Below are 27650 nucleotides of genomic sequence, written 5' to 3'. Positions count from 1 at the left end.
AGTGTATATATCTGTGCATGTACCTCTGTGTATATATATATATGTGTGTGAGTATATCTGCGAGTGTATATCTGTGTACGTATATCTCTGCGTATATCTGTGTGTATCTCAGTGTGTATATCTCTGCGAGTGTATCTGAGTATGTATCTCTGTGTTTCTACATAGTTGTGTATAAGTGAATTAGAGTAACAGTTAACCCTGCCCCCAGTATGAAGCTACCCCGTGATGAACACGTCATTGTCCATACATGGCTATGGAGCTGTGCTCCATTCATAAGATGAGTGCATAAAAGGGGAAGGAGTGGCCAGCGCTATCCTGGGAATTCACAGCAGTGCTGGAGTCAGTGATACGGACACTGGTTGTGTTTTGTTTCTTTGCAAACCAAAGCCAGCAGCTAGATGCGGATCGTGGGGGTCTAGTGAGGATGGAGGTGTCGGATGTTGAGTGCAGCCAGGTGAAGCGGTTCGTGAGGGAGGACGGGCGCAAATGCCTGATCCTGGACTGTAGATCTTTCCTGGCTTACAGCGCCTGTCACATCAGCGGCTCACTCAACGTCCGCTGCAACACCATCGTCAAACGCAGAGCCAAAGGCTCCGTCAGTCTGCAGCACATCATCCCGGCCGAGGAGCCCCGCAGCCGGCTTCAAGCTGGCTTCTACTCCGTCCTCGTCTTGTACGACGAGAGGAGCCAACGATTCGACCTGGTCAGACAGGACAGCACCGTCAACACGGTGCTCAACGCATTGTTGGGAACCTCCTACCCAACTCAGATCTACTTCCTCATGGGTAAGGACACCAACCAGTTCCCCATTCATTCATCTGCAATTGGACAACTTCCACCATTCACCCCGCTTTGTCTTCTATTCATCCCCAGTTTGGTAGAATCCACTACTCGGCTGAGTTTGAATGGAGGAAATTGACCTGAAATTGCTCAATCTTTCGTTAAAGGACAGCACGGATCCAAAGTAATATTTTTTCGAGTTGTGATATTTGACATTAGAATTTTAGAAATTGACATTATAGTACTCGCGACATCCCATCTGGTATTAATGTGGGTTGGTACTCGATCTACATCTGCAATACCAGATGTAATATTAGCGCTTACTCTTGGTATTTATTCATAATAGCTACCCGTAATATTAGTAATTATTGTTAATAATGTGTTTATTGGTAATAGTACTTACAGGGAACTTTGGTGTCTACTGCTAACATCAGAATGTATTGGTAATAGTGATTACAGATAATAATAATTGGTAACATTAATCGATGGTAATAATATTCAATTGTAATAGTATTTATTGGTAACAATATTCAATGATAATAGTAATCAATGGTAATAGTATTCGATAATAGTATTTACTGGTAAAAGTAATCAATAATAATAGTATTCAATGGTAATGTTAGCATTTACTGGTGATATTGTTAGATTTGTGATATTCTATAAAGCTGTTACCTGTTCACATCTATAACTGCTGTATTTTCATTCAACCCTGCTCTTACTTTCCCTTCATATGTTCTCTGGTCACCGATTGTTCTAACTCCATAGTTCTGATTTTATTCTAAAGATTGTGTTAGGGACTCTATAGCGAACAAAGGACAAACAGCGATCCTATACATCTGTAAGGGTGATAATTAATTCCCTTTCCCATATAGTATTACACATAAACCGGAATTCTCTTTTACTCTGTTAGAAAATGAGAGACAAAACGGCAATGGGCAGACAGGGCTCGGCATGTGGTGACTGAGAGCGTTAGCATCCAAAATGTACTGTAGCCTGGACCCTCATTAGCACTTAGTGTCATACTTTTCTACGGAATACAGCTCGTGGAGGACAGAATGTTCACGGGGAGATGTCAGGTGCGGAGCTGAGGACTTTTGTGGGACTTTATATGGGGACGGATGCGTTGCATTGGGACTGCTGCAGTGTTTGGGGAGCTGAGCTGAATGGCAGATGCATAAACAGCGGTCTCACAGTTGAACATTTTAGTCTTTGGGGAGTCTCACATTCTCTTCATTCACAACTATAAGAAATACTCGTTCCCTTCCCCCATCGCCGCCCCATTGCAGTCTCTCTCCTCTGTCAGATGGGATTTTGATCACATCTCAACAACGGGCGGGAAAATGCATGAAACAAAACAGAATTATTATACAAAATAAAAAACACACACACAGGCTGTGAAATAAAACGATTGCTGCGATACATCAAGCCGTCAGGAGACGTGACAGCCTGGGAGGTGGAACTGCGCCGCATTGCATGTTTAAATCATCGCCCGTGCTATTTAATGAATGAAACGAACATACGGCGAAATTGTGTGTTTAATGCTTCAGAGATGCCCCCTCTATCCCTGATTGGTGCTACTGTTACATCTCCCCTTTGTGCACTAAAATTACAACTATTTGCAACCAAATGGTTGGTGGAAAAATGCAGTGACATTATGTTGTTAATTACCTACATGGTGAGAATGTATCTTCTGGTGAGCCCTGTATGTGGCTTTTATTGGACAGTGTAACAGTGGCCCTGTTTATATTAGGCTTGTTCCAAATTCCATTTGATTGCTGACTGTCCCAATGTTTACCATCTAGATCTGTAGCCTTGTTAATGAATCGACACAGAAGTGCGTATGTATGTGTGTGCATGTGTGTGTATGTATGTGAATATATGTGTAAGTATATATGCCCGTATCTATTTGTATATGTATGTGTGTGTGTGTAAATGTATGTATCTATATGTGTGTATATGTGTAGGTGTCTGTGTGCATATATTTATGTATGTGTATACATGTGTATGCATGTGTGTGTATTTGTGTATGTATATATGTGTTGGCACGTGTATGTCTATATATGTGTGTGTATATATGTGTATGCGTATATATGTGTATTGTGTATATATGTGCCTGTGTGTGCACATGTATGTGTATATATGTGTGTATATACAGGTGTATATGTATTATATGTGTATGTCTGTGTATATGTATGTGTATATATGTATTTCTGTATGTGTGTGCACACATGTGTATGTATATATATATATGTGTGTATGTATATGTGCACATGTATGTGTGTGTATGTTTGGATATATGTTGTACATGTGTATATATATATATATGTGTGTATGTATTGTAGGCATGTGTATGTATGTATCTGTGTGTATGTATGTTTATATACATGTGTGTATTTTCAATGTGCCTGTATGTGTGCGTGTGTGTGTATTTATGTGTGTGTGAAGTGACCTAGCAAGCCACTCCAGTTGTATCAAACTGCTAACACTTCAAGAGGACAGTCCACCACCACCTTCTCAGCAATAAATGCCAGTCTTGCCAGAAATGCCCACATCCTGAGAATGGAAAAGAAACCTCCCTATCTAACACCATTGTGGGAGCACCATCACCACAAGGACTGCAGCGGTTGCCTCACGAGCCATTAGGTGCAGAAAAGATGAAAATGATCAACATTTCCAATTAGCAAAAACTAAACTACAACTGCGCTCTTCCTAATACTGTATAGAGTGTCAGTATCACTTTATCAAACATTGGAGCAGGGACAAACATCACTCTCATATTGAGAAATGTAATTCTTCCACTCCTGGGGGGTGGGGTGGGGTGAAATTGGTCTTTGACGGTAGCACTAATTGGGCAATAGCAACTGGCAGCCCAGCTTACACTTTGCCATTGAATTGAATGTAACAGAGAATCAAGCGGCCAATTCGCTAGTGCCCATTTTGCGCTACCATCAAAGACTAGTTTCACTCCTCTGGTTTCTTAAATTTTTTTTACTTGGCCGTTCCATTGCTCAGCTACTTGGAGCCTTTCCTTTCTTTCACATGATTACTTATAGAGTGCCCTGTCCTTTCTCTCCCTTATCAAGTTTAATTTAAGCTGACCCACCCTCTCTTGTGTTCTCGATTGTCCCTTCCCTCACCCACCAGTCAGTTTCTCTCAAGCTGTATCATAGAATCATAGAAAATTTACAGCACAGAAGGAGGCCATTCGGCCCATCGTGTCCGTGCCGGCCAAAAATGAGCCACCTAGCCTAATCCCACTTTCCAGCACTTGGTCTGTAGCCTTGTAGGTTACAGCACTTCAGGTGAACATCCAGGTACTTTTTAAATGAGTTGAGGGTTTCTGCCTCTACCACCCTTTGTGAGTTCCAGATCCCCACCACCCTCTGAGTGAAAAAACTTTTCCTTAGCTCCCCTCTAATCCTTCGACCACTCACTTTAAATCTATGCGCCCTGGTTATTGACCTCTCTGCTAAGGTCCTCCCTATCCACTCTATCTAGGCCCTTCATAGATTTGTACACCTCAATTAAATTACTTTCAGCCTCCTCTGTTCCAAGGAGAACAACCCCAGCCTATCCAATCTTTCCTCATAGCTAAAATTCTCCAGTCCTGGCAACATCCTCGTAAATCTCCATCGTACCCTCTCTATTGCAATCACATCTTTCCTGTAATGTGGTGACCAGAACTGTATGCAGTACTCAAGCTGTGGCCTAACTAGTGTTTTATACAGTTCCAGCATAACCCCCCTAAACTTTTTTCTTTGCCTCAGCTAATAAAGGAAAGTATTCCATGTGCCTTCTTAAGCACCTTATCTACCTTGACAGCACCTCCCAAACCCGCGACCTCTACCACCTAGAAGGACAAGAGCAGCAGGCACACGGGAACAACACCACCTGCACGTTCCCCTCCAAGTCACACACCATCCTGACTTGGAAATATATTGCCGTTCCTTCATTGTCGCTGGGTCAAAATCCTGGAACTCCCTTCCTAACAGCACTGTGGGAGAACCGTCACCACACGGACTGCAGCGGTTCAAGAAGGCGGCTCACCACTACCTTCTCGAGGGCAATTAGGGATGGGCAATAAATGCTGGCCTCGCCAGCGACGCCCACATCCCGTGAACGAATAAAAAAAAACCTTATCTACGTGTCCTGCTACCTTAGGGATCTGTGGACATGCACTCCAAGGTCCCTTACTTCCTCTACACTTTTCAGTATCCTCCCATTTATTGTGTACTCCTTTGACTTGTTTGCCCTCCCCAAATGCATTACCTCACAGTATCAGTGTTCCTCTCCTTCACCTATCTTCTCTTGGTGTGTCGCAGTCTCTCCTTCCCGCATCTGTTTCTTTTTGGCCATTCCATCCTCGCACTCATTCATTCCCTCTTTCGCCCGGTCTCCGCCTCTGCCTAAGCTTATCCACTGCTGAAACCCTCATCCTTGCCTTTGTTACCTCCAGATTCGACTAGTCCAATGCTCTCCTGGCCGGCCTCCCACCTTTCACCCTCCATAAACTTGAGCTCATCCAAAAACTCTGCTGTCCATATCCTATCTCATACCAAGTCCTGTTCACCCATCATTCATGTGCTTGCTAACCTACATTGGTTCCCGGTCTGGCAATGCCTTGATTTTAAAATTCTCATCCTTGTTTTCAAATCTCTCCATGGTCTCGCCCCTCCCTATCCCTGAAACCTCCTCCAGCCCTAAAACACTTTGAGATCTTTGCGTTCCTCCAATTCTGGCCTCTTGCACATCCCCGATTTTAATCGCTCTACCATTGGCGGCTGTCCCTTCAGCTGCCTAGACCCTAAGCTCTGGAATTCCCTCCCTAAACCTCTCTACCTATCTCTCCTCCTTTAAGACGCTCCTTAAAATCTACCTCTTTGACCAAGCTTTTGGTCACCTGTCCTGATGTCTCCTTGTGTAGCTCAGTGTCAAATTTTGTTTGAATACCCTCCTGTGAAGCGCCTTGGAGCATTTTACTACGTTAAAGGCGCTATATAAATGCACATTGTTGTTGTTTCTCTCAAGCTGCCTCTTTTATTAGCCAGTCACTTCTTAGATTGCTCTGTCCTCTCTCTGTCTCACCCAGTTTTACTTAGGGTATCTTAGATTCTCTGGGGTAGAAATTCGTTATGGTCCGTTTTTCAGACGCATAACTGATGGCGCGCTTCCAGCAGCACCTGAACCGGGAGGCCTGAGGCTCATTCGAAATTGAGCCTTGGGCCTTAGTATAATAATAGGCGAGAGCTGCCGGCACCTCCGGAGGCAGCTGACCCAATTGCAGCATCCAATTTGGTTTGCCTGCCTCCCCAGCAATGGTCCACGTGGAAAGGAGAACGGGAGGGGGTGATTGCAAGTTGGCGTTGGCTCTCGGGAATGCTGTGGAGTCGGGATAGGAACTCCTGCTGAGGAAACCTGAGTGGACCAGGCCCGGTGCCTGCTCCACTCAGCACTGTCCAATTAGATGCCTCATTTACATATAGAGGGGGCCTAACGCCTGTTTCAGGCGGGCGTCACGGTTACCTGGGTAGCTGCCAATGACAATATGGTGGTGGCTGTATCTCTGGAGCAGATCAGGGGGCATGACATTGTGCCCGAAATTGTTCCTTTTTGGGCTCATTTTACGTCTTTAAACTAGGCACAACGAGGACCAATTTCTATCCCTCGGCCCCTGAGAGAGTTCTGATCACACTCTCTCCTACTTGCCATGCACCGCTAAGGCTCTCCTAACTTGCACTTACATCCTCCTATTGTAGCTTTCCCACTTTCTGTCTACATTAATTCAAAATAATTAGTCAGCCATAATTAGTAATTTCTCTTCCTGAGAAGTCCTCTTAATGTATTCAAGCAATTTCAAATTGATTGAATCAATTTTTGTAGTTTCTTACTATTCATTTCCTACTCTTCCTGTTACAGATTTCCACCCATATTGACTCTGGAACCTTTCCCTTTGAAGATATATTTGCCCTTTGACTAATCATCAGATCCTCCTGGACTAATAAAGCTACCCCTCCCCCATGCTGTCCTACCCATTCTACATTCTATGCTCTGTCTTGCCATTCTGTATCAATTTAAGTAAAACTCATAGACCTGTTCCCAAATTCCCAATATGCACTCCCAGCATGCAAAGCTCTGCATCAGGTGCACTATTGATGAACTGGTACCCTCATGCGTCAATGAATGTTTTATGTCCGTGTTTTCATTCCGTTCTTAATTTTGAAGCTTATACCACCTCAGTGACAGATATATTTTAGTGTTGATAAATGTAAGGTAACGCACATCGAAGCGGGAAACAGTACAGTTGAGTACAATGAAGGGCATTTATTACCAAAGATGGGATTATTAATCATTGACTGAATGTTTCAGGCAATGCAAAGCTGTTATCAATGATACTAATCAAATACTAGAGTGCACTGTGAGGCATTTGAATTTCAGTTGAAACAAGTTATTCTAATCTTCTATGGATCACCAATTAGGCCACATATAGAACAACGGGTGCAGTTTTGGGAACCCTAGCTGTCAAATGACATTGATGTATTGGATAGGGCTCTGGGCGGAATAACAATGATGATTCTGAGACTCCAAGTTATGAGGAGAGATTCACAGAACTCAACTTGTTTATGCTGGAGTGGAGAAGGCTGAGGGGAGACATGATCTAGATCTTAAAAATGCTGAGAGGCATCAGCTATGTTGATGTAACAAGTCTACTTGACTTGGTCTGTAAGCACAGAACTAAAGAACATTGCCTCAAGTGAGACCAAGGACGAGAAGAACATTATTCCCCATGGGGCAAATGGATATGTGAACCAACTCCCAACAGAAGCAACCAATGTGTCAAAAGGTTGCTGACTAAATATCTGTTGGGAGGTTAAAGAGGAAATAATCCAGGAAAATCAAATGTTTCTCAAGACACAATGAGGGTAAAATTGATCTTCTGCAATAGCGCAAAATGGACGATAACGAATCGACAGCTTGTTTTACATCGCAATTCAATAGAAAAAAATTGGGTGAGATGTACAACGATTCGCTATTGTTTGTTTTACGTTACTGTCAAAGACCAATTTCAACCTCCATGGCGCCTGTGTTGCTGGGACATATTGCCTTGATGTCAGCAGGCCAGGTGGAGATATGGAAATGGAGAGATGGTCTGACGTTTCAAATAAATATTAATAAGCACTTATGCAGAACTTACCCTGAAGCGATGAAGTGGGTGAGGTAGAACTCATGATCAGGTAGAATGTACAAGGCCTGAAGGAGCGAACTTCATGGGTCAAATAACTATTTCTCATTCCCTTGTACAAGCACTTTGGGGTGAAATTGGTCTTGGGTGGGAGGCAAAACAGGTGTTAGCAAATTGGCAGCCTGTTTTACACCACACATGATTTTCTTTCCCATTGAAATCAAAGGAATAGAAAATTGGCTGGGGTATAAATGGGCTGCTGACTAATAAAACTATGCTTCTTTACTGATACAGGAGGGTATGAGAGATTTTCTTCAGAATATCCTGAGTTCTGTGTAAAGACAAAAAGTCCATCTGGAATCTCATCACCATCTAACATTGAGTCACCTGGAACAAGCTCGAGTGTCTGCGGGACTCCACTCCATGACCAGGTAGCATCTTGTCTTTCAGATAGAACGAACGAACAAACATCAGTTTTTTAAATTGACAATTAACTATAATCTCTAACTATATCCTCTCTTGGGGTTCCTTCAAGGTATTTTGATCATTATGTCAGGGGCTCCTCAGCGGTACCAGTACTCGGATGGAGATTTGAAGGGGGAAGGGGGGGGGACCCCTAAATTAGCTGATGAATTTTCCCATCTACTGACTAGCTTGTCCTTGTTTGGAGGCTTGCGACTGGTTGCAAATTTGTTAATAGCAAAGAGCCTCCATCAAATATGTTCTTAGGTGACAAAAGGGTGAAGAATTGGTCTGGGATAAAAAGTTGGCTGTGCCAGCTCTTGGTGCACAAATTGCCGGCCAATGGCACAGTAAGTGTCCTAATTTGTTTTTTCTAATTAAGACAGCAACGATAAACCAATATATTGTAAAGAATGTACAGGCAGTCAGGTGGAAGCCAGAAGATGCTGAGCAGGGCCACGTCTAGGAGGATGGGCATGAGTTATCCGTTAAGGTGATGTAGTATAACAGGACAGGAACTAGGAGTCAATGTGGGCACGTGAGGATGTGGAGGAAGATGGATTTACTAGAGTCAACTGTTCTCTTCCAGTTTATTGCCTTTACTTTTAACAAATCCGTTTTGAAGCGTGGAGAGTCCTGACTGTGGTGTAAAAGCATAAAATGCGTACAGTCCTTGGATAATCCAGGCTCCCTTCTGAGAATGACAATACTCAGCTGTATCTGTCAGTGATTCAGTGAAGATCATGCAGCACTGGTGAGAAGATGATAAATGAATCATCTGAGTTGACCTGAAGCACATAATGAAAAGCAGAGCCAGGCTATGCCCTGGTGATCTCATTAATGATTAATATTAGTTAAAATATTTCTCTAATCACACTTGTTGTGAATTCAATTATGAAATTAGTTGCATTTTTATTTACTTTTCACTGTCAGAAGAACCAAAAATTCTGTGCAATTAAATGACTTTCACCAAACCTTCTGACAAAACTGTACGGTGTCAACTGGGACCCGAGCTCCATAATGTTTCAGAGCCTGATGCTGCCATAATCCCTGATGTGATAGAGTGCTGATGTCACAGAATAATGATGCCATAGAGTACTGATCTCACAGAGTACTGGTGTCATAGAATATTGATGTCATAGAGTACTGATGTCATAGTACTGAAGTCATGGAATACTGATGTCATAGAGTGCCGATTTCATAGAATAATGATGTTGTAGCCTACCAATGTCATAGAATAATAGTGTCATAGAGTACTGATGTCACAGAGTACTGGTGTCATAGAAAATCAATGTCATACTGATGTCATAGAATACTGACATCATAATACTGAAGTCCTGGAATACTGATGTCATAGAGTACCTATTTCATGTAGTACTGCTACACTTCTGCACTCATATGTCTGGCAGCGTAAAGGAGCAGGATGAGGGCAGCTATCACAACCTGAAAACCAGTCCCCTTGTCACCTCCTCCAATTTGCTGTTTGCCTGCAGTATGCAGAGTCCTCCAGAGACTAGGGAGTCCAAATCCACTCTGTGTGTACCCCACAGTGTCCTGATATAGCACATGACTGAGGTTGAATGGTTAGCATTGAAATGTTTCACCAGCCACCCTTATCCACCAACTGATCTCTCGCCAAATATAAAACTCTGAGCAAGGCACGTGTCTGACCAGAAGTGATCAATAATGCAAAAGTTCTCAATTTTAAGAAAAGGTGTTAGTTGAGTGTTCCAGTTTTGCTCTATACTATAGAGAATCTGGGTTCTTTGCTGCAATCTCCCTTCCCTCCCACTGCAAGATCTGATCTCATCAATCTTCTGGAGAAGCAAGTCGCCAAGCAGAGGAAGGGAAGGGATATCAGAGACACGTGTGAGGCAAAGCCATTCTCATTTACGTGGAAGTATGGGCAAAGAAGCTGAACAGGTTTTCTAAGTGTCTACTCGGTCCAGGAGGGAAGAGAACATAGGAACATAGGAACAGGAGTAGGCCATTTAGCCCCTTTAGCTTGTACCTCCACACAATTTACCCGCCTCTGTTCCATATCCCTTGATACCCCTATCCAACAAAAATCTATCAATCTCAGTCTTGAAAGTTTCAATTGACCCAGCGTTCACAGTCTTTTGGGGGAGAGAGTTCCAGATAAGGTTTATAAATGGCCAAAACAAGGGGGAATAATTCCAGTGCTGAAGTTCTGATGGTTGGACCTTACATTGTGTCAGAAGAGTATATGGTGATGAAGCATTACATAGAGAAAACATACTGCTCACCACCTCATTATCCATGCTTGTTTGAGACCCATGGATTATGAAGTCAGGATAAAGCAGATTTTTTCTTTGTTACATACAAAACCACTGCTGCCTATTCTCTGTTGCTCCATGGTGTTATGTTAACGCTATCTGTTGTGATATGATGTGGTAACATCTCAGGGCCAATTTCCTGAGTACCCATTTGTGGTGGGGGCCTTGTTTGTTAGCCGTGCATATCAGGAAATTGAGGCTCACCACTGACAGCATGTGCTCAGAAAGTCAGCCCTGTAGACAATGTGTTAGTCACCACCACTGACTGTCACTGTTGTGGCAACTACTGTTATACTGACTCATGTGTTTGATTATAGGGCGGCCCAGTGGAAATTCTCCCTTTTCTCTACCTTGGCAGTGCATATCACGCATCTAAAAAGGACACACTCGACGCCCTGGGGATTACAGCTCTCCTGAATGTCTCCTCCAACTGTCCTAACCATTTTGAAGATTACTATCAATATAAATGCATTCCAGTGGAGGACAACCAGAAAACAGACATCAGCTTCTGGTTCATGGAAGCAATAGAATACATCAGTAGGACATATATCTCAAACTTCATTTCCCTCACTTTTTATTGCCTGGTTTCTTAGTGTTTTTCCATCTGATTCCATTCAATTGTTAGTGATTTGGTGTTTGGGGATTATTTTTAGATCAGTCGTATGTTCCCCTACAACGTACAGAAAGTGTCATTCTTTAGCATTGCCGATGCGGACCTTTTGCACCCCAGCTGCATTCTGGAAAGTTGATGGAAAATCACACCGATCGCACCAACCTCCGCACCCAAATTCCCAACAGGTGCTCCCGGCACAAGAACCTCTGACCCACAAGCACTAATTTATAAAAAGAACCCCACTGTGGCTCAATTTTTTACGGAATTCCTAGGGGGCGATTTTCCTGTCACTACTGCCCCGTTTGCATTTAAAAACGGGGCTGTAGCGGGACCAAAATCATGAGGGAAACAGAAGTGCTAACTTACCTCCAACCTCGATCCAAGCGGCCAGAACTCATGCGGATTATCGCCAGTTCTTGCTCCCACCCGCCAAACATGGCCAGTACAAGTTGGGTGGTGGCCATTTTAGGCAGTCATTTTAAGTGTCCATTAAAGGGATCCTCAACTACAGTCAGGGAAAGCTGGATGCCAGTTTGACATTTTTTTTATGCCAGCCGCGTGTGGATTTTGAGACTTAAAAGCTTCCACTTTTAATATCCTTCCTGCTGTAGGTGTTGCAAATGTCCCAGATTGTATATCAATCCCACTAATAGGTCACAGTGCATTTATCCATTACTTTCGCTAGGTCTCAGTGTGTTCATTGATCACTCTGATATTACCAGACTGTTTATCAATCCCTCTCATAGATCCCGTGTGTTTATCAATCGCACTGAATGTCCCAGACTGTGCATCAATCCCTCTGATAAGTCCCAGTGTCTTTATCCATTACTCTGATAGGTCCCAGTGTGTTTATCAATCCCTCTGATAGGTCCCAATGTGTTTATCCATTACTCTAATAAGTCCTAGTGTGTTTTTCAAATCCTCTGCTAGGTCCTGCTGTGTATATCATTCCCTCTGACAATTCCCACTGTGTATATCAATCCCCCTGATAGGTCCCTGTGTGTTTATCAATCCCTCTGATAGGTCCCAGTGTGTTTATCAATCCCTCTGATAGGTCCCTGTGTGTTTATCAATCCCTCTGATAGGTCCCAGTGTGTTTATCAATCCCTCTGATAGGTCCCAGTGTGTTTATCAATCCCTCTGATAGGTCCCAGTGTGTTTATCAATCCCTCTGATAGGTCCCAGTGTGTTTATCAATCCCTCTGATAGGTCCCAGTGTGTCTATCAATCTGAGGTAATCCACAGAGTTGAAAGTACGGCATCATTCTGGAGTGATTTGAACTTAAACCCTAACAACTACTGACCAAGCACTTCACTGGCAATGTTGTACAGCAGCTCTTTCTTTTATCCATTTCCTCGGGATTTGTAAGTTGGTCTTTCACATCTGTACTGCATCTTTAGCTTTGTGATATCACACTTGAAAGCCATTCACTTACTTCCTGCTCCTTTTTTAGGAACAATATACTGAACAGTTTTTTTAAATATCGGCCAATCAAAATTTTTGTGTGTGAAATTATTTAACATGAATTTGATAAGCAGAAAAACTGACCATAGAAACAGGAGCAGGCCATTCAGCCCTCGGAGCCTGCTCCGCCATTCAATTAGATCATGGTTGATCTTTACCTCAACTCCATTTACCCACCTTTGCTCCATATCCCTTGGTACCCTTACCTAACAAAAATCAATCGATCTCCAACTGTCCCAGCATCCACAGCTTTTTGGGGGAGAGATTTCCAGATTTCTACTACCCTTTGTGTGAAGAAGTGCTTTCTGATTTCACTCCTAAATGGCCTTGCTCTAATCTTAAGATTGTGCCCCCTTGTTCCGGAATTCCCCCATCAGAGGAATAGTTTCTCCGTGTCTACCCTATCGAATCCTTCTAACATTTTAAACACTGCGATCAGATCACCTCTCAACCCTCTATATTCAACTGTGTGACCAATTACAACACACCTGTAATAATGTCAGTTTCACACTTCACCGATTTCTGCAGGAAGCCAATTCTCAATCCCTTTTGATCATCTGTAATTATTCCACGACCCGTAACCTTCTTTAATAGACTCACATGGGGAACTTTGTCAAACGCCTTCTGAAAATCCAAATAAATGACATCTACTGAATAGCCATCATACAACAGTTACCTTTCCAATGAACATATGAACAAAAAGTGGACAGAAAAAGACCAGCTGGCCCGAGTCTGTCCCATTCAGTTATTTTGCAACTAAGCAACATGCTGCTCACACTCCAGCAACCGATAATCTCTTTGGCAAGGTAAAAAAATAATAAAACTCTAGGTCAATTCAGGGACAAAAAGAATATTGGGACACACTCAGTGTGTCAGCAACTTATTCCAAAGGTCTGTGACCCTCTGTGAAAAGAAAAATCTCCATTACATCTAGCCTTACCTGTATGTTCACGTAACTGAAACACAGAGAATTCCGGTAGTTTTGTTATACATGGCTTAAAACTAATAAAATTAACTACTGCATGCAATACTCGTGGTCTATAGATAATCATTCCCTTAAACATTTTCCCCATTAAACTAACCAATCAGTAATTATCTGGTTGGTCCCTTATTCCCTTTTCGAAGATTGGAATCACGTGCACTGTCCACTTCATTAATCCTTGGATACGACTCCAGTAACCCCGGAGATCCCAAGATATCTACCAGAGCATCACTAATTTCCTTTCTCACTTCCCCGAGAGTCCTAGATGCAACCCATCTGGCCCAGGAAGCTCATCGACATTTAATCTTTCGAGTTTCTGCATGACACATGCCACTAAAGGGAAAGGTCTTGAGAGAGGGACTGAGAGTCCTTGCTGTAAACATTCTGAATGGAATATAAAGATGGGTGTCATTTCATCACCATCCATTGGACAGTGCGAAGCCCAGTGCAAAGGGAGGAATACAGATTAAATAATGTGAAGAAGCCAAGTTTATTAGGATCCTGTCTGCAGATCTGAGCAGCTGTGAAGGATAGGATAATAAGTGACTCCTGTATAAAACTGTGAATAATTGGGAGATATTTTACATTTCACTTACTTTAACAAAAGGGATCATTTCAGGTAAAATCAAATTATTGAAGAGACTGATTGCTTGAGGGTTGTGTGTGTGCGACAGGGGTGGGGAGAGTTTGTGCTGGGGTGGGGGTTACATCCTTGCTAGGAGTGGAAATGGGGGTGGGTTCATTTTAGGGCCGGGGGTGGGTTTGTGCTGGGAGTGCGGGTGGGTTGTGCTGGGGGGGGACTGGGCTTGTACTAGGGCCGGGGATGGGTTTACACTAGGGCAGGGGGTGGGTTTGTGCTGGGAGTGCGGGTGGGTTTGTGCTGGGAGTGCGGGTGGGTTGTGCTGGGGGGGGGACTGGGCTTGTACTAGGGCCGGGGATGGGTTTACACTAGGGCAGGGGGTGGGTTTGTGCTGGGAGTGCATGATTGGTTTATGCTTGATTGCTGGTGAGTTTGTGTTGGGAGTGTGGGAGGGTTTGTGTTGGGATTGCAAGTGAGTTAGTGATGGGAGCGTGGGAGGGTTTGTGCAGGGAGCGTGGGAGGGTTTGTGCAGGGAGCGTGGGAGGGTTTGTGCAGGGAGCGTGGGAGGGGTTGTGCTGGGAGCGTGGGAGGGGTTGTGCTGGGAGCGTGGGAGGGGTTGTGCTGGGAGCGTGGGAGGGGTTGTGCAGGGAGCGTGGGAGGGGTTGTGCAGGGAGCGTGGGAGGGTTTGTGCAGGGAGCGTGGGAGGGTTTGTGCAGGGAGCGTGGGAGGGTTTGTGCAGGGAGCGTGGGAGGGTTTGTGCAGGGAGCGTGGGAGGGTTTGTGCAGGGAGCGTGGGAGGGGTTGTGCAGGGAGCGTGGGAGGGGTTGTGCAGGGAGCGTGGGAGGGTTTGTGCAGGGAGCGTGGGAGGGTTTGTGCAGGGAGCGTGGGAGGGTTTGTGCAGGGAGCGTGGGAGGGTTAGTGCAGGGAGCGTGGGAGGGGTCGTGCTGGGAGCGTGGGTGGGTTCGTGGAGGGAGCGTGGGAGGGTTCGTGCTGGGAGCGTGGGTGGGTTCGTGCTGGGAGCGTGGGAGGGTTCGTGCTGGGAGCGTGGGAGGGTTCGTGCTGGGAGCGTGGGAGGGTTCGTGCTGGGAGCGTGGGAGGGTTCGTGCTGGGAGCGTGGGAGGGTTCGTGCTGGGAGCGTGGGAGGGTTCGTGCTGGGAGCGTGGGAGGGTTCGTGCTGGGAGCGTGGGAGGGTTCGTGCTGGGAGCGTGGGAGGGTTTGTGCTGGGAGCGTGGGAGGGTTCGTGCTGGGAGCGTGGGAGGGTTCGTGGAGGGAGCGTGGGAGGGTTTGCGCTGGGATTGTGGGAGGGTTTGCGCTGGGAGTGTGGGAGTGTGGGTGTGTGTGTGCTGGGATTGCAAGTGCCCCTTGTTTCTCCTTTCCATTGCTACATCCTGGTGCCCATCCCCCTGCCAAATTAGTTTAACCCCCCCCTCCCCCGCTACCCCACAGCACTAGTGAACCTCCGTGTGAGGACATTGGTCCCAGTTCCGTTGAGGTGCAACCCCTCCGACCTGTACAGGTCCCACCTCCCCCAGAACAGGTCCCAATGCCCCAGGAATCTAAAGCCCTCCCTCCTGCACCATCTCTCCAGCCATACATTCATCTGACCTTTCTCCTCCCCCAACCCGTACAGCTGGGCCATCCATGGTGCTGTGGACTTGACAGTTTGTGGTGTGATTGTGAGTGGGTTTGTGTTGGGCTAACTTTTATTTACCGTACTTCTGGGTAGTAAATCAGAATGTGAATTAATTAGGATCCAGGCTCGATTGGTGTGTACATTCCTTTTCTATTTAGATTGTATTCAGACTCTCTCTTGGTACACCAATGCCGGTTTTGAATCCGTTCTTCCTCGCACTCGTCTGCTGCTCTTTTTCTTTTCAGATTCTGTCAAAAATGTTGGTGGCCGAATACTGGTCCACTGCCAAGCTGGCATCTCACGATCCGCCACCATCTGCCTTGCTTATTTAATGATGACTAAACGCCTGCGACTGGAAGAGGCCTTCGAGTTTGTCAAGCAGAAACGGAGCATAATCTCTCCCAATTTTAGCTTCATGGGACAGCTGCTGCAGTTCGAAACTCAGATCCTGGCGTCTTCATGTTCTGTGAAAGCTGCCGGTCCTACAGGGACCCTCAGGGAGCAGAGCAAATCTTCATCGACCCCAACGTCTCAGTTTGTCTTCAGCTTCCCCGTGTCTGTCAGCGTTCATTCGACACCAAGTGGTCTGAGTTACTTACCCAACCCCATTACAACATCACCAACATACTAATGAATGACAGTCAACAAACTCCACAATACGGCTATAAATTATGTCCAATAGAGCATCCAGTCAAGTAGTTTGTTAAACAGTCTGAACCTCTCATTTTAAAGGAGCAGAAGTAGGTTGGCATTCAGTTTGGACAACAATTAACTTAGAAAAGAAACTGGCAAGTTTTACATCTCATTTCTCAAGTGTCAAGACTGGAAACTTTTTTTGCAATAAGTCACAATTCACTTTTGAATAAACATGAAGTTTTCTTTGACTTTCCAATCAAATGCATTTGCCTCAGTATTTATATTACAACTACCGATTAATGGAAGATTCCTTCTCCACGAGCAAGCTACCAGTGCGGGTCCCCATGTTAAATTTCCAGTGGGCACCAAGTTAATATCTCTTCGCCCATGTGTAAATCGTACTGGGATTTTCTTCTGGTGTTTACATCAGTACCAGAATCTAAAATGGACAAAATGAATACGAGGATTGAGTTTCATTTCGTAGATCTCAAAGTGTAAAAGGGAGACCTGCTGCACACCACTCTGTTCATTGGTGCCAGGCCAATCAATGAAGCATTATAACCTCCCTGCCACATGCTTGACTAGATGGACCACTGGATGGGACGTTTAGGGAATCCTCATCTCTCTTCTCTGCATCTTGACTTGGGATTTCTGCTGGTTTACCCAAAGGATGTTTGGGACCTGTTTTTCCTCTTTCTGAACTGAAAGGGGGATTGGAAACGAGCAAGGATAAGTGGGGAAAGAAAACATCGAAATATAAACTACAAACATTTCTGTACTTGATGATTTGTTCCTGGAAAAATGATCCCCAACAATATTGTGATTGGTGTAAAACCAGAAAACCATCTCTTCTAGCGATGAGACGTAACAGCCATATTCACACGAGGAAAACTCAAAGTCCCGCACAAATGTGCTTTCCTAGTTTTGTCAACTGTGTATGAACAGCTTGGATTTCCCACTTACATAGAAAGTAAATCCACATCTGCAAAGCCAGGTTATCCTTGTCGATGGAAGGAGACGGTGTGCTGTAGTCTGCAGGGCCAGACTGGCCATATGGGAGTTTGGGAGATTTCCCGCTTGAATGGTTCCCTAGTGCTGTAGTATCAAGAGTCCCAAAGAATCATGTGCCCTATAGGAGGAGCCAGGCCGCCTCCTGGTAATCTGATTGGATCCTACGTCCAAAACGCTGCAGTCAGAAAACCAGCAGCCAATCGCAACTCAGTTAAAAGGTGATAGCCAATTGCCCACAGCAGAGTGATTCCAGCTCACTTGTAGATCCGAAAGCAAAATACTGCGGGCACTGAAAATCTGAAATAAAGACAGAAAATACTGGAAACACTCAGCAGGCCAGGCAGCTCCTGTGGAGAGAGGAACAGAGTTAACGTTTCAGGTCGATGACCTTTCCCCTGATGACACCCAAATGGTTATGTGGTGTTACAGAGTTCAGCCACAAGTATGGAGAGGGGATCGGGGTCAGGGGTCAGCACAGTATCATGTCAGAGAAATACCTTTTAAAATGCAAAAACAATGTAGAGTTGAAAGCACAATTAAAAAAAAAATAAGGTGTGATTCAAGAGAATGATTGAACCTTATTGCACTGTGCGGCCGCACTGAGGACAGGCTGGACAGTGAATGAGTTTGACCTTCAATCTCCAACACTGTGGTGCGGCCATTACTGCCAGTTCTGTACAGGCCACAGATTTTTTTAAGCTGTAATTTGCTTTGAAATCAAACTCTCTACCAACAGCAATTTACTCTGGACCATTTTGGAAGCTGTTTCTGGTTGGCTGGGTTTGAAGATCAGAAATGAGCCTTCTGCTGACTAGTCTACTTTCATTAAACAATACCCAGCAGATTCTCTGATGCTCAGTGATTTTATTATCTTTTAACCTCTTTTCCAGAGCCATTTGTTATTGTGGTTCCTACCAGTACAGACCGACTGGTACAGGATCCTCTTAAAGGTACAGCTTTGACCGTGTATACATTTTTGACTTCAGTCTTATTTAAATCATCAGAAGGAGTGCTGCAGTTGGGAGGGGCTATTTTTTGACTGTGCAATTCTGGAGCCTTGATGACTGGGCAGGAATATCAAGGAATCGTGGGCACCCCACAATTTCACGGTATGTGTGGCTGGAGGGTGAGGCTTCCCAACTATAGCGCCCACTCAGAAAATCAGGCCGTTAGAGTCTCTGGGGTGCTCATTCAAACTCAGTATCTTTTCTACTTGTCGATATAAAGGTCCAGAATTTGCTGGGAAAAATAACGGCGAGTTCACGCACATTATTAGTGCATAAAGAAACCCAGCGATTTGTGGCGAGGAAGAGATACCCCATGAGTTGTGAATCACCACAGATTGCTGGACGATTTGCACCGCTCCACCTCCCGCCTCACAAAAACGGGATCTCGCCATGAGTGTTAAGAAATTGCTGGATTTGCACCGTAAATACGACTTAAACTCACCGCAGAAAGTTAGGGCTGCTATTTCAGGGCCTAAGGACCCTGTTAATGGGGTGATTTATGGTCCTGAAGTGCCCCTCAACCTTGGAGGCCCAGAAAGGGAACAATTTAAACTCTGGAGTCTCATTCCTGCAGGTAGTAAATTGTTCATAGAGATATTTTAAATTTTTAAACTTTTTTCTTACTTTTCCTTTGTCTCTTTTTTCTCTCTGTCTTAATCCAATCTTTCTTTCCCTCTCTTTGTTTTTCTTGCAGTATCTAATTTGGCTCTAATTCCCCCTACTTCCGTCTCCATCATTTGCTCTGTTTCTTTCTCTCTCCTTAAATTTCATTGGTTAAGGAGATAGATTTTTGGCTATTCACCAAGGTCCCAGCTGCCTCGTTGACCTTGCCGTTATCAATTTGCACTTCCAGCAATTTGTGGTGCAAAAATAATTGGATCTGAAGCATGAGGGAAAAAAATCCAACTCCAGCAAATTCTAGGCCAATATGAATCATTGTTCAATCAGACTTTTATGTGCCATTGATAAGATTGTTTAAAAACATGTGCGCCCTTGTTGAGCACCCAGAATTGGGGCCTCACCGGATTGGAAATCAGGATACAGAATCAACCCTCTCGTGCTATAGAACCTATCTCCGACCTGCACTCTCGCCAAGCAAGGCTCCACACTGGATCAGAGCACCAGAAAATTACCCCTAATGCAATATACACGAGCAAGCATTTTGATATTTGCACATGATTTGTCTTATGTATTTATGAATAAGGAGCAGTAAATGTTATTTGAGAAAATGCTTGAGAAAAATGTACAATAAGCGGTATATGAGTGTGTTGTGGTATTTTATACTTTATATATAAATCATTTCATTTGTCACTCTGAAGGTCAGAACCTCTTTCTGATTTATTTATTGGCCGAGCAGCTGTTTGTAAAATAAGAAATAAAATGAGACCTTTTCAACTTTCATTGGCTGTCATACGTTTGTTGACTCTTCTTTACTGCTTTTGTGAAAATATTGTCAACTTAAAATGGGTCAATGTCAGATGCTGCAGGTCTCCATGGCATTGCTCATTGGTATAAATGGAGCTTCTATTGTTTTCTGCAGCAGATATGTGACAAAGGTTCACCATCATTGTAATAAGGCAAATTTACTGATTCAATATGATTATGACTGACCTGAGATCAAAATATTTGACATCTAACTGGCACCGAAAGGTATGAACCACACAGATCTAATATTTTATTGATTTATTCTCGGGATGCGGACATCCCTAGTTGCTGTGAGAAGATGGTGGGGGCCACTTCAAAGGGCAACCAGATGTTGTGGGATTGGAGTCATGTAGGCCAAACCAGATAAAGATGGCAAGTTCGCTTCTATAAAGTGCATAAGTGAACCAGTTGGGTTTTTTTCAACAAGTCATGGTCATTTTTCTGGTGCCAGCCCACAGATTGGCAGATTTATTGAGGCCAGCTTCATAACTTGATGGGATTTGAACTCCCAAGCTTTGGGTTGCTAATCCAGTACTATGCCACTAGATGGCTGTACTCAAACCTATTTACCAACCACTCTACAAAACCTGCTTAAGATGCGAGTAACTTTGTTCTTCCCTCTTCAAAACCTCTCACTCTCAGTTATTTACATGGTACTTTTTTTGTTGCCCCATCTCCCATGGTGGATTTACAGGGGGTGAATTTCCATAGGGCAGGGTGGGGTGGGATTCTCCAGCTCGCTCACCGTGATTTCGTCGGATTTGCCACGGAGACCCTGGATAAACGGCCTAAACCGCCGAAGTCACAGCGGACGAGTGGGAGACCCCCTGCAGAAACGTCCCTCCACAGTATCCCCATGAGATGCAAGCACTTTGCTGCTTTTTCTTTTTGTTTATTCCTCTTTCCTCAAATCCTTTCCTCTACTTACAGTTCTGATTTATTTACCTGATTTGTAGTCTTTGCTGGAGTTGACATTAATCAGCACTGCACAGGTTGATTTCCCTCACTGTCCAGTTGTTGCGTGACGCCCTCCTTTTAAGAAACAACATACTAGAAATTTGATCACGCCTGAAAATAGGCGCGCAGTGAACGGGGGCGGGGGCCTGCGGTTGCTCACATGGTCCCAGGCAGCACGTGAAATTAGTGCTGGGAACTCATTATCATCAAGTCTCTGGAGTGGGACTTGAACCCACAACCTTCTCACTCAGAGGCGAGCGTGACTGAGCCAAGGCTGGTATCTTAAAAGTGAAAGGCCAGTATCCAGTCCACTGTACAACTCAGACTCACTTTCATTACATTTTGTTAAACAATGCTTGCTTCTAAGACATTTATTAACAGATTGAGGTTAGATGCACCACTGTATTTCCTATAAAAGGATCAGCCTTCCAGCAAACAATACTTTAGCACCCATTCTTGCAAAGCAAGGAACTATACATATAATCACTTAAGTCATTCAGAAACCATAACACGTGAACCTTTCCCTCATTTAACTTCCTGTCCCAGGTCAATTACCTGTGAGAGCAGCACCCTCAACACACAGCACATAGCATTCCCCCCCCAGTATGTCTGAAATAGCAGACTCTGTGCTGTCAGCTCATTGCTGTGTACAGTGTAGATCTCTTAATTCAGTCACTTCATTCAAATTATCTTATCATTCATTTATTTAGCTCTGAATATTGACTTTAGTGCAAAAAATGACTTTGAATTAACAGGAGTTAACTGTGTATAGGAAAATTCTCTGGACATAATTAGAATGCCAGTGAAATGTTATGGGTCCCACAGAGCGCAGTCAATTCAGCAGATTTAAAAGTTGAAGTGCAAAGAATTATGAATTGTCTTCTAATCATTTGGAGTGACCTCTGTCACTCTTGAGACAGTTGACAAGGATATGAGTCAGCCCGCGAGGGCTCTTATTCTTTGGGTATTGAACAGAAATTGTCCCAGATCCCAGACACCAGCCACGTTCATTAAGCATGAAGGAGACATCATATTATTGAAATAATTCAGACGAGGCCATGCTGCAAAAACCTGGGGACAAAAAGTAACAGGTATGGAAACCAGGCACAATGATCCAGGCAATATATGGCTCCAAAACAGTTTGCAGGTCCTGAACATTCCTGTGGGAGAAGAGAAGTTAAGTGAGCTCCAGTATCTTCCAGCTTTTATTCCACAAACAATAGTTTTTACATCACTTAGTATACCAGCAGAGATTGAAATGACACACAGTGACAGGGATCCACACAAGGTCCTCGGAACAAGCATTTTGCAATGAGCATTTTCTCTTCTAAATTGTAAACAATTTTACAACACCAAGTTATAGTCCAACAATTTTATTTTAAAATCCACAAGCTTTCGGAGGCTTCCTCCTTCGGATTTCAGTTCCACATTCACCTGAGGAAGGAGGAAGCCTCTGAAAGCTTGTGGATTTTAAAATAAAATTGTTGGACTATAACTTGGTGTTGTAAAATTGTTTACAATTGTCAACCCCAGTCCATCACCGGCATCTCCACATCATTTTCTCTTCAGTGACAATATACACAGTGTGTCCCAGGAGATATTCACTGATCCATATTACACTTGTCTGTGACTTGTCTCCAGAATGACTGAAAGAAACATTCAGTTTAACAAGGTAACCTGTGGGTGGTCGGCTTAATCACACCGACCCTGACCCTCTGTGGAATGTAATGATGTAAACACTCCCAGCTAACAACAGAACAAACAGAAGGGTCTTTCAGGAAGGAAGTGCCTTGCATTTTACCAAGAAGAGTGGACGTGAGTCACTAAGGCAAGTAGAGGTGAATAAAATGAGTGAGGCAGTGAGGTAAGGCTCTCTGCAGACGAGGGTTGCCAACCCTCCTGCATTGCCCTGGATTTCCCAGGAATTAAAGATTAATCTCCAGGTCACTGCTGCAAGCAACCCGGGAGAAAAATCATAGGGGGCATAAAAAATTGTATGTATTGTTCATTTTTGTTTATTGGCCATAAAAATATTGGAGAAGGAGAAAAAAGGCTGTTTAACTGGGTGGGGTGGTTGGAGGCGGGAGGTCATGTGATGAATCCTCCAGGAAAATGTCCAACCAGAGTTGGTAACCCCAGTTCTGACTCTCGATACTGTTTCATTTGATCATATCAATTACAAAGGACATGTTAGGGTGAGTCAATGTTAGGGTGAGTCAATGATAGGGTGAGTCAAAGATAGGGTGAGTCAATGATAGGGTGAGTCAATGTCAGGGTGAGTCAATGTCAGGGTGAGTCAATCAATGATAGGGTGAGTCAATGTCAGGGTGAGTCAATGTGAGGGTGAGTCAATGATAGGGTGAGTCAATGTCAGGGTGAGTCAATATCAGGGTGAGTCAATGTTAGGGTGAGTCAATGATAGGGTGAGTCAATGTCAGGGTGAGTCAATGTCAGGGTGAGTCAATGATAGGGTGAGTCAATATTAGGGTGAAGTCAATGTCAGGGTGAGTCAATGATAGGGTGAGTCAATGATAGGGTGAGTCAAAGATAGGGTGAGTCAATGTCAGGGTGAGTCAATGTAAGGGTGAGTCAATGATAGGGTGAGTCAATGTTAGGGTGAGTCAATGATAGGGTGAGTCAATGTCAGGGTGAGTCAATATCAGGGTGAGTCAATGTTAGGGTGAGTCAATGATAGGGTGAGTCAATGTCAGGGTGAGTCAATGTCAGGGTGAGTCAATGATAGGGTGAGTCAATATTAGGGTGAGTCAATGTCAGGGTGAGTCAATGATAGGGTGAGTCAATGTTAGGGTGAGTCAATGTCAGGGTGAGTCAATGTTAGGGTGAGTCAATGTTAGGGTGAGTCAATGTTAGGGTGAGTCAATGTAAGGGTGAGTCAATGTCAGGGTGAGTCAATGATAGGGTGAGTCAATGTCAGGGTGAGTCAATGATAGGGTGAGTCAATGTTAGGGTGAGTCAATGATAGGGTGAGTCAGTGATAGGGTGAGTCAATCTTAGGGTGAGACAATGTTAGGGTGAGTCAATGTGACGGTGCGTCAATGTCAGGGTGAGTCAATGTGAGGGTGAGTCAATGTAAGGGTGAGTCAATGTCAGGGTGAGTCAATGATAGGGTGAGTCAATGTTAGGGTGAGTCAATGATAGGGTGAGTCAATGTTAGGGTGAGTCAATGATAGGGTGAGTCAATGATAGGGAGAGTCAATGTTAGGGTGAGTCAATGTTAGGGTGAGTCAATGTCAGGGTGAGTCAATGTCATGGTGAGTCAATGATAGGGTGAGTCAATATTAGGGTGAGTCAATGTCAGGGTGAGTCAATGATAGGGTGAGTCAATGTTAGGGTGAGTCAATGTCAGGGTGAGTCAATGTGAGGGTGAGTCAATGTCAGGGTGAGTCAATGTTAGGGTGAGTCAATGTCAGGGTGAGTCAATGTCAGGGTGAGTCAATGATAGGGTGAGTCAATGTTAGGGTGAGTCGATGAAAGGGTGAGTCAATGTCAGGATGAGTCAATGTGAGGGTGAGTCAATGATAGGGTGAGTCAATGTCAGGGTGAGTCAATGATAGGGTGAGTCAATGATAGGGTGAGTCAATCTTAGGGTGAGACAATGTTAGGGTGAGTCAATGTGACGGTGAGTCAATGTCAGGGTGAGTCAATGTTAGGGTGAGTCAATGTCAGGGTGAGTCAATGTTAGGGTGAGTCAATGTCAGGGTGAGTCAATGTCAGGGTGAGTCAATGTCAGGGTGAGTCAATGTTAGGGTGAGTCAATGATAGGGTGAGTCAAAGATAGGGTGAGTCAATGTCAGGGTGAGTCAATGTTAGGGTGAGTCAATGTCAGGGTGAGTCAATGTCAGGGTGAGTCAATCAATGATAGGGTGAGTCAATGTCAGGGTGAGTCAATGTGAGGGTGAGTCAATGTCAGGGTGAGTCAATGTCAGGGTGAGTCAATGTCAGGGTGAGTCAATGTTAGGGTGAGTCAATGATAGGGTGAGTCAATGTCAGGATGAGTCAATGATAGGGTGAGTCAATGTTAGGGTGAGTCAATGTCAGGGTGAATCAATGTCAGGGTGAGTCAATGTTAGGGTGAGTCAATGATAGGGTGAGTCAATGTTAGGGTGAGTCAAAGATAGGGTGAGTCAATGTTAGGGTGAGTCAATGTCAGGGTGAGTCAATGTTAGGGTGAGTCAATGTCAGGGTGAGTCAATGTTAGGGTGAGTCAATGTGAGGGTGAGTCAATGTGAGGGTGAGTCAATGATAGGGTGAGTCAATGTCAGGGTGAGTCAATGTTAGGGTGAGTCAAAGATAGGGTGAGTCAATGTCAGGGTGAGTCAATGTCAGGGTGAGTCAATGTCAGGGTTAGTCAATGTTAGGGTGAGTCAATGTTCGGGTGAGTCAATGTTCGGGTGAGTCAATGATAGGGTGAGTCAATGATAGGGTGAGTCAATCTTCTGGTGAGTCAATCTTAGGGTGAGTCAATGTTAGGGTGAGTCAATGATAGGGTGAGTCAATGTCAGGTTGAGTCAATGTCAGGGTGAGTCAATGTCAGGGTGAGTCAATGTCAGGGTGAGTCAATGATAGGGTGAGTCAATGTTAGGGTGAGTCAATGTTCGGGAGAGTCAATGTCAGGGTGAGTCAATGTCAGGGTGAGTCAATGTCAGGGTGAGTCAATGTCAGGGTGAGTGAATGATAGGGTGAGTCAATGTTAGGGTGAGTCAATGTCAGGGTGAGTCAATGATAGGGTGAGTCAATGTCAGGGTGAGTCAATGTCAGGGTGAGTCAATGTCAGGGTGAGTCAATGTTAGGGTGAGTCAATGTTAGGGTGTGTCAATGTTAGGGTGTCAATGTTAGGGTGAGTCAATGTCAGGGTGAGTCAATGTTAGGGTGAGTCAATGTCAGGGTGAGTCAATTATACGGTGAGTCAATGTTAGGGTGAGTCAATGTTAGGGTGAGTCAATTATAGGGTGAGTCAATGTTAGGGTGAGTCAATGTTAGGGTGAGTCAATGATAGGGTGAGTCAATTATAGGGTGAGTCAATGTTAGGGTGAGTCAATGTTAGGGTGAGTCAATGATAGGGTGAGTCAATGTCAGGGTGAGTCAATGATAGGGTGAGTCAATGTCAGGGTGAGTCAATGTCAGGGTGAGTCAATGTCAGGGTGAGTCAGTGTTAGGTTGAGTCAATGTTAGGGTGAGTCAATGATAGGGTGAGTCAATGTCAGGGTGAGTCAATGATAGGGTGAGTCAATGTCAGGGTGAGTCAATGTCAGGGTGAGTCAATGTTAGGGTGAGTCAATGTTAGGGTGAGTCAATGTCAGGGTGAGTCAATGTTAGGGTGAGTCAATGTTAGGGTGAGTCAATGTCAGGGTGAGTCAATGTGAGGGTGAGTCAATGTCAGGGTGAGTCAATGTCAGGGTGAGTCAATGATAGGGTGAGTCAATGATAGGGTGAGTCAATGTCAGGGTGAGTCAATGATAGGGTGAGTCAATGTCAGGGTGAGTCAATGTTAGGGTGAGTCAATGATAGGGTGAGTCAATCTTAGGGTGAGTCAATGTTAGGATGAGTCAATGTCAGGGTGAGTCAATGTCAGGGTGAGTCAATGTGAGGGTGAGTCAATGTCAGGGTGAGTCAATGATAGGGTGAGTCAATCTTAGGGTGAGTCAATGTTAGGGTGAGTCAATGTCAGGGTGAGTCAATGTGAGGGTGAGTCAATGTCAGGGTGAGTCAATGTCAGGGTGAGTCAATGTCAGGGTGAGTCAGTGTCCGGGTGAGTCAGTGTTCGGGTAAGTCAATGTTAGGGTGAGTCAATGATAGGGTGAGTCAATGTCAGGGTGAGTCAATGTTAGGGTGAGTCAATGTCAGGGTGAGTCAATATGAGGGTGAGTCAATGTCAGGGTGAGTCAATGTCAGGGTGAGTCAATGTTAGGGTGAGTCAATGTTAGGGTGAGTCAATGTCAGGGTGAGTCAATTATAGGGTGAGTCAATGTTAGGGTGAGTCAATGTCAGGGCGAGTCAATGTCAGGGTGAGTCAATGTCAGGGTGAGTCAATGTCAGGGTGAGTCAGTGTTCGGGTAAGTCAATGTTAGGGTGAGTCAATGATAGGGTGAGTCAATGTCAGGGTGAGTCAATGTTAGGGTGAGTCAATGTTAGGGTGAGTCAATGTTAGGGTGAGTCAATGTCAGGGTGAGTCAATGTGAGGGTGAGTCAATGTCAGGGTGAGTCAATGTCAGGGTGAGTCAATGATAGGGTGAGTCAATGATAGGGTGAGTCAATGTCAGGGTGAGTCAATGATGGGGTGAGTCAATGTCAGAGTGAGTCAATGTTAGGGTGAGTCAATGATAGGGTGAGTCAATCTTAGGGTGAGTCAATGTTTGGATGAGTCAATGTCAGGATGAGTCAATGTCAGGGTGAGTCAATGTGAGGGTGAGTTAATGTCAGGGTGAGTCAATGATAGGGTGAGTCAATCTTAGGGTGAGTCAATGTTAGGGTGAGTCAATGTCAGGGTGAGTCAATGTCAGGGTGAGTCAATGTCAGGGTGAGTCAATGTGAGGGTGAGTCAATGTCAGGGTGAGTCAATGATAGGGTGAGTCAATCTTAGGGTGAGTCAATGTTAGGGTGAG

At 44.5% G+C, this 27650-nt stretch overlaps 1 protein-coding gene across 1 annotated transcript; it reads left to right on the top strand.

The window, feature by feature from the left end:
- The first annotated feature begins 299 nt into the window (after positions 1-299).
- On the top strand, positions 300-20026 carry dusp4 (dual specificity phosphatase 4). Its single transcript, XM_067983377.1, has 4 exons — positions 300-785; positions 8255-8391; positions 11037-11256; positions 16237-20026. The coding sequence occupies exons 1-4, from the start codon at positions 425-427 to the stop codon at positions 16620-16622; spliced, it is 1104 nt and encodes a 367-aa protein (XP_067839478.1). The 5' UTR covers positions 300-424; the 3' UTR covers positions 16623-20026.
- Positions 20027-27650: the final 7624 nt, after the last annotated feature.

The sequence above is a fragment of the Heptranchias perlo genome, chromosome 4 (assembly GCF_035084215.1).
Source record: "Heptranchias perlo isolate sHepPer1 chromosome 4, sHepPer1.hap1, whole genome shotgun sequence".
In the NCBI taxonomy this organism is placed as follows: Eukaryota; Metazoa; Chordata; class Chondrichthyes; order Hexanchiformes; family Hexanchidae; genus Heptranchias; species Heptranchias perlo.
Note: the sequence above shows the minus strand (reverse complement) of the source record. Positions and strands in the feature narration are given on the sequence as shown.

Coding starts and splice junctions, on each gene's coding strand:
- dusp4 (XM_067983377.1), top strand. CDS start 425: ATGGAGGTGTCGGATGTTGAGTGCAGCCAGGTGAAGCGGTTCGTGAGG. Junction 8,392..11,036: donor GGACTCCACTCCATGACCAG/GTAGCATCTTGT, acceptor GTTTGATTATAG/GGCGGCCCAGTGGAAATTCT. Junction 11,257..16,236: donor GGAAGCAATAGAATACATCA/GTAGGACATATA, acceptor TTTTCTTTTCAG/ATTCTGTCAAAAATGTTGGT.